The sequence below is a fragment of the Oncorhynchus masou genome, chromosome 20 (genome assembly GCF_036934945.1).
Source record: "Oncorhynchus masou masou isolate Uvic2021 chromosome 20, UVic_Omas_1.1, whole genome shotgun sequence".
In the NCBI taxonomy this organism is placed as follows: Eukaryota; Metazoa; Chordata; class Actinopteri; order Salmoniformes; family Salmonidae; genus Oncorhynchus; species Oncorhynchus masou.
The window spans coordinates 29,529,652-29,542,151 of NC_088231.1; the positions used below are offsets into that span (position 1 = coordinate 29,529,652).

The 12,500-nt window shown below is 45.1% G+C and overlaps 1 protein-coding gene across 5 annotated transcripts in view; it reads left to right on the plus strand.

Annotated features, from left to right (window-relative positions):
- The window catches only part of LOC135507233 (condensin complex subunit 3-like), a 53,981-nt gene that overhangs the window by 9,350 nt on the left and 32,131 nt on the right, over window positions 1-12,500 (plus strand). For 3 of the 5 annotated variants that reach the window (XM_064926829.1, XM_064926827.1, XM_064926828.1), the window contains 5 exons: window positions 772-964; window positions 1,060-1,209; window positions 9,804-9,944; window positions 10,843-10,966; window positions 11,041-11,127. In XM_064926829.1, coding sequence (XP_064782901.1) covers window positions 772-964; window positions 1,060-1,209; window positions 9,804-9,944; window positions 10,843-10,966; window positions 11,041-11,127 — 695 coding nt within the window. Of the gene's footprint in view, window positions 1-771; window positions 965-1,059; window positions 1,210-4,807; window positions 4,862-9,803; window positions 9,945-10,842; window positions 10,967-11,040; window positions 11,128-12,500 lie in introns of all 5 variants that reach the window. The other 2 variants (XM_064926825.1, XM_064926826.1) reach the window with 1 other exon arrangement.

A 12,500-nucleotide genomic window follows, 5' to 3' on the forward strand; every position in this document is an offset into this window, starting at 1 on the left:
ATAGAGCTCCGAGACAGGATTGTGTCGAGGCACAGATCTGGGGAAGTGTACCAAAACATTTCTGTAGCGTTGAAGGTCCCCAAGAACACTGTGGCCTCCAGCATTCTGAAATGGAAGACGTTTGGAACCACCAAGACTCTTCCTAGAGCTGGCCGCCCGGCCAAACTGAGCAATCGTGGGAGAAGGCCTTGGTCAGGGAGGTGAACCCGATGGTCACTCTGACAGCGCTCTAGAGTTCCTCTGTAGAGATGGGAGAATCTTCCAGAAGGACAACCATCTCTGCAGCAATCCAGGCCTTTATGGTAGAGTGGCCAGACGGAAGCCACTCCTCAGTAGAAGGCACATGACAGCCTGCTTGGAGTTTGCCAAAAGACACCCAAAGGACTCTCAGCCCATGAGAAACAAGATTCTCTGGTCTGATGAAACCAAGACTGAACTCTTTGACCTGAATGCCAAGCGTCAAGTCTGGAGAAAACCTGGCACCATCCCTACGGTGAAGCATGGTGGTGGCAGCATTGTGCTGTGGGGTTGTTTTTCAGAGGTAGGGAACTGGGAGACTAGTCAGGATTGAGGGAGGGATGAACAGAAGCGCTCAGGACCTCAGACTAGGGCGAAGGTTCACCTTCCAACAGGACCCTAAGCACACAGCCAAGACAACGCAGGAGAAGCTTCGGGGCAAGTCTCCGAATGTCCTTGAGTGGCCCAGCCAGTTAACCCCCCCCCACGCTATACATTTTCCGGCGTGTGTCTGTAACTCTGTCTGTGTTGTAGAATCGGTGAGGGAGGTGGTGCAGGTCCGGCTCCTCCCAGCCTGGCTGAATCTTCTCCAGGGTGATGTGTTGGAGCTGTTACACAAACTGGATGTAGAGAACTGCTCTCAGACCGCCCTGGACACACTGACCGCTCTGTTCACACACACACCTCAGGACCAGCTGCTCCACCACCGCCTTCAGCTGGACGACAGGTACACACACACACACTGGCTGTCTGACCGGCTGGCTGGCTGTCTGACCGGCTGGCTGGCTGACTCTCTCACACACTGACTGTGTCTCTCTGTAGGATGCTGGTCCCGGCTGGGTCTCTGTCCTGTGAGAGCGTGTTGTACTGGAGAGCTCTGTGTGAGTTTGTTAAGACGAAAGGGGATGAAGGAGAGGAGATGTTGGAGAAGCTGCTGCCCGAGGCTGCTACCTTCGCTGAGTACCTCTACGGGTAAGACTACCACTACACCCCCCTGACTACGGGTAAGACTACCACTACACCCCCCTGACTACGGGTAAGACCACCACTACATCACCCTGACTACGGGTAAGACCACCACTACATCACCCTGACTACGGGTAAGACCACCACTACATCACCCTGACTACGGGTAAGACCACCACTACATACCATACATCACCCTGACTACGGGTAAGACCACCACTACATACCATACATCCCCCTGACTACGGGTAAGACCACCACTACATCACCCTGACTACGGGTAAGACCACCGCTACACCCCCCTGACTACGGGTAAGACCACCGCTACATCACCCTGACTACGGGTAAGACCACCACTACATCACCCTGACTACGGGTAAGACCACCACTACATACCATACATCCCCCTGACTACGGGTAAGACCACCACTACATCTCCCTGACTACGGGTAAGACCACCACTACATCACCCTGACTACGGGTAAGACCACCGCTACACCCCCCTGACTACGGGTAAGACCACCACTACATCACCCTGACTGCGGGTAAGACCACCACTACATCACCCTGACTGCGGGTAAGACCACCACTACATCACCCTGACTGCGGGTAAGACCACCACTACATCACCCTGACTACGGGTAAGACCACCACTACACCCCCCTGACTACGGGTAAGACCACCCCATACATCACCCTGACTACATCACAACTCCCCCTAGCCTCTCCTGCATGTACCTCTAGCCAGTACCCCCCCCCAACCCTTTCCCAGGGTACCTCAGTGTTGGTTAAGACCACTGACTCAACTCCCCCTAGCCTCTCCTGTATGTACCTCTAGCCAGTACCCCCCCGCCCCAACCCTTTCCCAGGGTACCTCAGTGTTGGTTAAGACCACTGACTCAACTCCCCCTAGCCTCTCCTGTATGTACCTCTAGCCAGTAACTCCCCCCCCAACCCTTTCCCAGGGTACCTCAGTGTTGGTTAAGACCACTGACTCAACTCCCCCTAGCCTCTCCTGTATGTACCTCTAGCCAGTACCCCCCCCGCCCCAACCCTTTCCCAGGGTACCTCAGTGTTGGTTAGGACCACTGACTCAACTCCCCCTAGCCTCTCCTATCTGTACCTCTAGCCAGTACCCCCCCCCCCAACCCTTTCCCAGGGTACCTCAGTGTTGGTTAAGACCACTGACTCAACTCCCCCTAGCCTCTCCTGTATGTACCTCTAGCCAGTAACCCCCCCCCAACCCTTTCCCAGGGTACCTCAGTGTTGGTTAAGACCACTGACTCAACTCCCCCTAGCCTCTCCTATCTGTACCTCTAGCCAGTACCCCCCCGCCCCAACCCTTTCCCAGGGTACCTCAGTGTTGGTTAAGACCACTGACTCAACTCCCCCTAGCCTCTCCTGTATGTACCCCTAGCCAGTACCCCCCCCCCCCCCAACCCTTTCCCAGGGTACCTCAGTGTTGGTTAAGACCACTGACTCAACTCCCCCTAGCCTCTCCTGTATGTACCTCTAGCCAGTACCCCCCCCCCCAAACCCTTTCCCAGAGTACCTCAGTGTTGGTTAAGACCACTGACTCAACTCCCCCTAGCCTCTCCTGTATGTACCCCTAGCCAGTACCCCCCCCCGCCCCAACCCTTTCCCAGGGTACCTCAGTGTTGGTTAGGACCACTGACTCAACTCCCCCTAACCTCTCCTGTATGTACCTCTAGCCAGTAACTCCCCCCCCAACCCTTTCCCAGGGTACCTCAGTGTTGGTTAGGACCACTGACTCAACTCCCCCTAGCCTCTCCTGTATGTACCTCTAGCCAGTAACTCCCCCCCCCAACCCTTTCCCAGGGTACCTCAGTGTTGGTTAAGACCACTGACTCAACTCCCCCTAGCCTCTCCTATCTGTACCTCTAGCCAGTACCCCCCCCCAACCCTTTCCCAGGGTACCTCAGTGTTGGTAGTTGTGGAATACATCAAATCCTTGGACAGGCTTGGGGGTATTGGAGGAGAGGTTTGGGGAAACACTGACTCGAGTCTGTCGTCAGTCTACAGGACCAGTATGTTAAGGCGAGTCCTCGTGATATCTAGACAGGAAGCGTGTTGGTAGACTGTAGAGATGTTGGGGTCAGTTGTAACCGACTGATGGGAGATGTCTGAAGTCCGTAACTAGCAGAACACAAACTAGCTCTGAGAAAAGTGAAGATGGTTCCCGTGTTGAATGTTTCAACCCTCCGCTGTAGCTGTGGTCACAAAGAGGCTCCGAGTAGGATCAGTTTGGACCGGAACAGTACTCTGGACAGGCCGTTGTGTCCCCTGTCTCAGTGTAGCAGTTCTGATCTAGGATCAGTTTGGACCGGATCAGTACTCTGACAGGCCGTTGTGTCCCCTGTCTCAGTGTAGGAGTTCTGATCTAGGATCAGTTTGGACCGGATCAGTACTCTGACAAGGCCGTTGTGTTCCCTGTCTCAGTGTAGGAGTTCTGATCTAGGATCAGTTTGGACCGGATCAGTACTCTGACAGGCCGTTGTGTCCCCTGTCTGTGTAGCAGTTCTGATCTAGGATCAGTTTGGACCGGATCAGTACTCTGACAGGCCGTTGTGTCCCCTGTCTCAGTGTAGGAGTTCTGATCTAGGATCAGTTTGGACCGGAACAGTACTCTGACAGGCCGTTGTGTCCCCTGTCTCAGTGTAGGAGTTCTGATCTAGGATCAGTTTGGACCAGATCAGTACTCTGACAGGCCGTTGTGTCCCCTGTCTCAGTGTAGGAGTTCTGATCTAGGATCAGTTTGGACCGGATCAGTACTCTGACAGGCCGTTGTGTCCCCTGTCTCAGTGTAGGAGTTCTGATCTAGGATCAGTTTGGACCGGATCAGTACTCTGACAGGCCGTTGTGTCCCCTGTCTCAGTGTAGGAGTTCTGATCTAGGATCAGTTTGGACCGGAACAGTACTCTGACAGGCCGTTGTGTCCCCTGTCTCAGTGTAGGAGTTCTGATCTAGGATCAGTTTGGACCGGATCAGTACTCTGACAAGGCCGTTGTGTCCCCTGTCTCAGTGTAGGAGTTCTGATCTAGGATCAGTTTGGACCGGATCAGTACTCTGACAGGCCGTTGTGTCCCCTGTCTCAGTGTAGGAGTTCTGATCTAGGATCAGTTTGGACCGGATCAGTACTCTGACAAGGCCGTTGTGTCCCCTGTCTCAGTGTAGGAGTTCTGATCTAGGATCAGTTTGGACCAGAACAGTACTCTGACAGGCCGTTGTGTCCCCTGTCTCAGTGTAGGAGTTCTGATCTAGGATCAGTTTGGACCAGATCAGTACTCTGACAGGCCGTTGTGTCCCCTGTCTCAGTGTAGCAGTTCTGATCTAGGATCAGTTTGGACCAGATCAGTACTCTGACAGGCCGTTGTGTCCCCTGTCTCAGTGTAGCAGTTCTGATCTAGGATCAGTTTGGACCAGATCAGTACTCTGACAGGCCGTTGTGTCCCCTGTCTCAGTGTAGGAGTTCTGATCTAGGATCAGTTTGGCCTGTTAGATTCTAGTGATATGGACCGGATCAGCACTCCTCCTCTGAGCCTCTTTGTGAATACAGTCCTTTGTCTCCCGTCTGTTCTCTCTAGATATGTGAAGGGCCTGCCAGTGCTGTCTGCCAACCAGAGAAACATTGCTACTAGGTGTGTCCAGACAGTGTAGTAGTGTAGTGTTAACATGTTATAACTGGTATATGAAGGCAGTGTAGTAGTGTTAACATGTTTTAACAGGTATATGAAGGCAGTGTAGTGTGAATATGTTATAACAGGTATATGAAGGCAGTGTAGTGTTAACATGTTATAACTGATATATACCTACATTAACATGTTATAACTGGTATATGAAGGCAGTGTAGTGTGAATATGTTATAACAGGTATATGAAGACAGTGTAGTGTTAACATGTTATAACTGGTATATGAAGGCAGTGTAGTGGTGTTAACATGTTATAACTGATTTATACCTACATTAACATGTTATAACTGATGTATACCTACATTAACATGTTATAACTGATGTATACCTACATTAACTTGTTATAACTGATATATGAAGGCAGTGTAGTGTTAACATGTTATAACAGGTATATGAAGACAGTGTAGTGTTAACATGTTATAACTGGTATATGAAGGCAGTGTAGTGTTAACATGTTATAACAGGTATATGAAGACAGTGTAGTGTTAACATGTTATAACAGGTATATGAAGGCAGTGTAGTAGTGTTAACATGTTATAACTGATGTATACCTACATTAACATGTTATAACTGGTGTATACCTACATTAACATGTTATAACTGATGTGTACCTACATTAACATGTTATAACTGATGTGTACCTACATTAACACGTTATAACTGATGTGTACCTACATTAACACGTTATAACTGGTGTGTACCTACATTAACATGTTATAACTGGTGTATACCTACATTAACATGTTATAACTGGTGTATACCTACATTAACATGTTATAACTGGTGTATACCTACATTAACATGTTATAACTGGTGTATACCTACATTAACATGTTATAACTGGTGTATACCTACATTAACATGTTATAACTGGTGTATACCTACATTAACATGTTATAACTGATGTATGCCTACATTAACATGTTATAACTGGAATATGAAGGCAGTGTAGTGGTGTTAACATGTTATAACTGATGTATAGCTACATTAACATGTTATAACTGGTGTATAGCTACATTAACATGTTATAACTGGTATATGCCTACATTAACATGTTATAACTGATGTATACCTACATTAACATGTTATAACTGGTGTATACCTACATTAACATGTTATAACTGGTGTATACCTACATTAACATGTTATAACTGGTGTATACCTACATTAACATGTTATAACTGGTGTATACCTACATTAACATGTTATAACTGGTGTATACCTACATTAACATGTTATAACTGGTGTATACCTACATTAACATGTTATAACTGGTGTATACCTACATTAACATGTTATAACTGGTGTATACCTACATTAACATGTTATAACTGGTGTATGCCTACATTAACATGTTATAACTGGTGTATGCCTACATTAACATGTTATAACTGGAATATGAAGGCAGTGTAGTGGTGTTAACATGTTATAACTGGAATATGAAGGCAGTGTAGTGGTGTTAACATGTTATAACTGATGTATAGCTACATTAACATGTTATAACTGGTGTATACCTACATTAACATGTTATAACTGGTATATACCTACATTAACATGTTATAACTGGTGTATACCTACATTAACATGTTATAACTGATGTATACCTACATTAACATGTTATAACTGGTATATGAAGGCAGTGTAGTGTTAACATGTTGTAACTGGTATATGAAGGCATTGTAGTAGTGTTAACATGTTATAACTGGTACATGAAGGCAGTGTAGTAGTGTAAACATGTTATAACTGATGTATACCTACATTAACGTGTTATAACTGGTATATGAATATTGATGTATATTTTGTACACCATGTATAACTGATATTTAACTATGTTGTATGCGGACACCCCTTCAAATTAGTGGATTATTTTTCAGCCACACCAGTTGCTGACAGGTGTATAAAAAAACACACAGCCATGCAATCTCCATAGACAAACACTGGCAGTAGAATGGCCTGACTGAAGAGCTCAGTGACTTTCAATGGGACACTGTCATAGGATGCCACTTTTTCCAACAAGTCAGTTGGTCAGATTTCTGCCCTGCTAGAGCTGCCCCCGGTCAACTGTAAGGGCTGTTACCGTGAAGTGGAGACGTCTAGGAGCAACAATGGCTCAGCCGCGAAGTGGTAGACCGCACAAGCTCACAGAACGGGAACACTCCGCGTTGAAGCGTGTAACAATTGTCTGTCCTCGTTTCCAACACTACCGAGTTCCAAACAGCCTCTGGTAGCAACGTCGGCACAAGAGCTGTTCGTCGGGAGCTTCACGAAATGAGTTTCCTGGGCCGTGCAGCCGCACACAAGCATAAGATCACCATACGCAATGCCAAGCGCCATTGGACTCTGGAGCAGTGGAAACGTGTTCTCTGGAGTGATGAATCACGCTTCACCATCTGGCAGTCAGACAAATGAATCTGGGTTTGGTGGATGCCAGGGAAACGCTACCTGCCCCGAATGCGTAGTGCCAACTGTAAAGTTTGGTGGAGGAGGAATAATGGTCTGGGGCTGTTTTTTTATGGCTCAGGCCCCTCAGTTCCAGTGAAGGGAATTCTTAACGCTTCAGCATACAATGACATTCTAGATGATTCTGTGCTTCCAACTTGGTGGCAACAGTTTCCTGTTTCAGCAAGACAATGCCCCCGAGCACAAAGCGAGGTCCATACAGACATGGTTTGTAGACATCGGTGTGGAAGAACTTAACTGCACAGAGTCCTGACCTCAATCCAATCGAACACCTTTGGGATGAATTGTAAAGCCTACTGCAGGGCCAGGCCTAATTTTATTTTACCTTCAGGCAAGTCAGTTAAGAACAAATTCTTATTTTCAATGACGGCCTAGGAACAGTGGGTTAACTGCCTGTTCAGGGGCAGAACGACAGATTTGTACCTTGTCAGCTCGGTGGTTTGAACTCGTAACCTTCCGGTTACTAGTCCAACGCTCTAACCACTTGGCTACACTGCCGCCCCCAACATCAGTTCCCTTTTGGAATGAGATGTTGGATGAGCAGTTGTCCACATACCTTTTGGTCATGAAGTGTGTGTGTGTGTGTGTGAGACATGTAGAAATGTCAAGGTAGCCTGGGTGCCAGTCAGTTTGTGCTCTCTTGCCAACTCTTTATGGATTTTTCATGGCATGACACAGTGTGAAGTGATCACTATTAATACTGTGTAATACCAGGTATATGAAGTGTTATAACATGTGTAATACCAGGTATATTAAGTGTTATAACATGTGTAATACCAGGTATATGAAGTGTTATAACATGTGTAATACCAGGTTTGTGAAGTGTTATAATGTTTAATACCAGGTATGTGAAGTGTTATAACTATACTGTGTAATACCAGGTATGTGAAGTGTTATAACTATACTGTGTAATACCAGGTATGTGAAGTGTTATAACTATACTGTGTAATACCAGGTATATGAAGTGTTATAACTATACTGTGTAATACCAGGTATATGAAGTGTTATAACTATACTGTGTAATACCAGGTATATGAAGTGTTATAACATGTGTAATACCAGGTTTGTGAAGTGTTATAATGTTTAATACCAGGTATGTGAAGTGTTATAACTATACTGTGTAATACCAGGTATGTGAAGTGTTATAACCATGACTGTGTAATACCAGGTATGGTAACTGTTATTGCTGTGTAATACCAGGTATGGTAACTGTTATTGCTGTGTAATACCAGGTATGGTAACTGTTATTGCTGTGTAATACCAGGTATGGTAACTGTTATTGCTGTGTAATACCTGGTATGGTAACTGTTATTGCTGTGTAATACCAGGTATGGTAACTGTTATTGCTGTGTAATACCAAGTATGGTAACTGTTATTACTGTGTAATACCAGGTATGTGAAGTGTTATAACTATACTGTGTAATACCTGGTATGGTAACTGTTATTGCTGTGTAATACCAAGTATGGTAACTGTTATTGCTGTGTAATACCAGGTATGGTAACTGTTATTGCTGTGTAATACCAGGTATGGTAACTGTTATTGCTGTGTAATACCAGGTATGTGAAGTGTTATAACGTGTAATACCAGGTATATGAAGTGTTATAACTATACTGTGTAATACCAGGTATGTGAAGTGTTATAACGTGTAATACCAGGTATATGAAGTGTTATAACTATACTGTGTAATACCAGGTATATGAAGTGTTATAACTATACTGTGTAATACCAGGTATATGAAGTGTTATAACATGTGTAATACCAGGTATATGAAGTGTTATAACTATACTGTGTAATACCAGGTATATGACGTGTTATAACTATACTGTGTAATACCAGGTATATGAAGTGTTATAACTATACTGTGTAATACCAGGTATGTGAAGTGTTATAACTATACTGTGTAATACCAGGTATGTGAAGTGTTATAACTATACTGTGTAATACCAGGTATATGAAGTGTTATAACTATACTGTGTAATACCAGGTATATGAAGTGTTATAACATGTGTAATACCAGGTATATGAAGTGTTATAACTATACTGTGTAATACCAGGTATATGAAGTGTTATAACATGCGTAATACCAGGTATATGAAGTGTTATAACTATACTGTGTAATACCAGGTATATGAAGTGTTATAACGTGTAATACCAGGTATATGAAGTGTTATAACTATACTGTGTAATACCAGGTATATGAAGTGTTATAACTATACTGTGTAATACCAGGTATATGAAGTGTTATAACTATACTGTGTAATACCAGGTATGGTAACTGTTATTGCTGTGTAATACCAGGTATGGTAACTGTTATTGCTGTGTAATACCAGGTATGTGAAGTGTTATAACTATACTGTGTAATACCAGGTATGGTAACTGTTATTGCTGTGTAATACCAGGTATGGTAACTGTTATTGCTGTGTAATACCAGGTATGTGAAGTGTGTCCCGGTGCTGTCTGAAGAGCAGAAAGGAGACTTTGCTCAGCTGGAACTGGTGATGACTAAAGAGTTCATCTCTCAACAACTCATCCACCTCACCGGCTGTCTGGATACCAATGAAGAGGGAGGAAGGTGAGGAGGGGATGGGTGAGAGGAGGAGGGGATGGGTGAGAGGAGGAGGAGGAGGGGATGGGTGAGAGGTGGAGGGGATGGGTGAGAGGAGGGGGGTGGATGGGTGAGAGAGGAGGGGGTGGATGGGTGAGAGGAGGAGGAGGGGATGGGTGGGGGAGGTGGATGAGTAGAGGATGGTTGGGGGAGGTGGATGAGTAGAGGATGGTTGGGGGAGGTGGTGGAGGGGATGGTTGAGTGAGGTGGAGGAGGGGATGGGTGAGTGAGGTGGTGGAGGGGATGGTTGGGGGAGGTAATGTACCATCAGTGGTTGACATGATGTAGTAATCTGATCTATTAACATATTAACTAACCACATCACATGATGTAGTAATCTGATCTTTTAACTAACCACATCACATGATATAGTAATCTGATCTATTAACTAACCACATCACATGATGTAGTAATCTGATCTATTAACTAACCACATCACATGATGTAGTAATCTGATCTATTAACTAACCACATCACATGATGTAGTAATCTGATCTATTAACTAACCACATCACATGATGTAGTAATCTGATCTATTAACTAACCACATCACATGATGTAGTAATCTGATCTATTAACTAACCACATCACATGATGCAGTAATCTGATCTATTAACTAACTACATCACATGATGTAGTAATCTGATCTATTAACATATTAACTAACCACATCACATGATGTAGTAATCTGATCTATTAACTAACCACATCACATGATGTAGTAATCTGATCTATTAACTAACCACATCACATGATGTAGTAATCTGATCTATTAACTAACCACATCACATGATGTAGTAATCTGATCTTTTAACTTCAGCAGAAAGTGTTCATGTAATTGTGTGGTGTGTGTGTGTGTGTGTAGGAAGCGTGTGGTGGCTGTGTTACAGGAGATGCTGGTCCTACCTCAGACTCCTCCCTCTCTGGTCTCTCTGCTGACGGAGAAACTACTGACCCTGATACCTGACGACCACAGACGCATTCAGACCGTAGGTTACACACACACACACACACAGTAGATGAAGGTGTAGTGAAGGTGTTAACCTGTGTGTGTGTGCACCAGGTGGCGGAGGTGATCTCGGAGGTGCGTGAGCCCATCGTCGTCAGACAGCCACTGGAGGAGAACGAGATCCGCAGGAAACAAGTTAAGGTATTGGCTCTGCTGTATCTATCTCTATTCTCTATCTAATCCTCCCTCTCTCTCTCCTTTATTCTCTATCTAATCCTCATCCCTCTCTCTCCTTTATTCTCTATCTAATCCTCTCTCTCTCCATCCTCTACCTCTCTCTCCTTTATTCTCTATCTAATCCTCCATCCCTCCTCTGCTGTATCTCTCTCTCCTTTATTCTCTATCTAATCCTCCATCCCTCTTCTCTCTCTCCTTTATTCTCTATCTAATCCTCCATCCCTCCTCTTCTCTCTCTCCTTTATTCTCTATCTAATCCTCCATCCCTCCTCTGCTGTATCTCTCTCCTTTATTCTCTATCTAATCCTCCATCCCTCCTCTTCTCTCTCTCCTTTATTCTCTATCTAATCCTCCATCCCTCTCTCTCCTTTATTCTCTATCTAATCCTCCATCCCTCTCTCTCCTTTATTCTCTATCTAATCCTCCATCCCTCCATCCTCTACCTCTCTCTCCTCTTCTCTCCATCCCTCCTCTTCTCTCTCTCCTTTATTCTCTATCTAATCCTCCATCCCTCCTCTTCTCTCTCCTTTATTCTCTATCTAATCCTCCATCCCTCCTCTTCTCTCTCTCCATCCTCTACCTCTCTCTCCTTTATTCTCTATCTAATCCTCCCTCCCTCCTCTTCTCTCTCTCCTTTATTCTCTATCTAATCCTCCATCCCTCCTCTTCTCTCTCTCCTTTATTCTCTATCTAATCCTCCCTCCCTCTCTCTCCTTTATTCTCTATCTAATCCTCCATCCCTCCTCTTCTCTCTCTCCTCTTCTCTCTCTCCATCCTCTACCTCTCTCTCCTTTATTCTCTATCTAATCCTCCCTCTCTCTCTCCTCTTCTCTCTCTCCTTTATTCTCTATCTAATCCTCCATCCCTCCTCTACCTCTCTCTCCTTTATTCTCTATCTAATCCTCCATCCCTCTCTCTCCTTTATTCTCTATCTAATCCTCCCTCTCTCTTCTTCTCTCTCTCCTTTATTCTCTATCTAATCCTCCATCCCTCCTCTTCTCTCTCTCCTTTACCTCTTCTCTATCTAATCCTCCATCCCTCCTCTTCTCTCTCTCCTTTACCTCTTCTCTATCTAATCCTCCCTCTCCATCCTCTACCTCTCTCTCCTCTTCTCTCTCTCCATCCTCAACCTCTCTCTCCTCTTCTCTCTCTCCATCCTCAACCTCTCTCTCCTCTTCTCTCTCTCCTTTACCTCTTCTCTATCTAATCCTCCCTCTCTCCATCCTCTACCTCTCTCTCCTCTTCTCTCTCTCCATCCTCTACCTCTCTCCTCTTCTCTCTTTCCATCCTCTACCTCTCTTCTCTTCCCCCTCTCTGCTCTACTTCTCTCTCCTTTA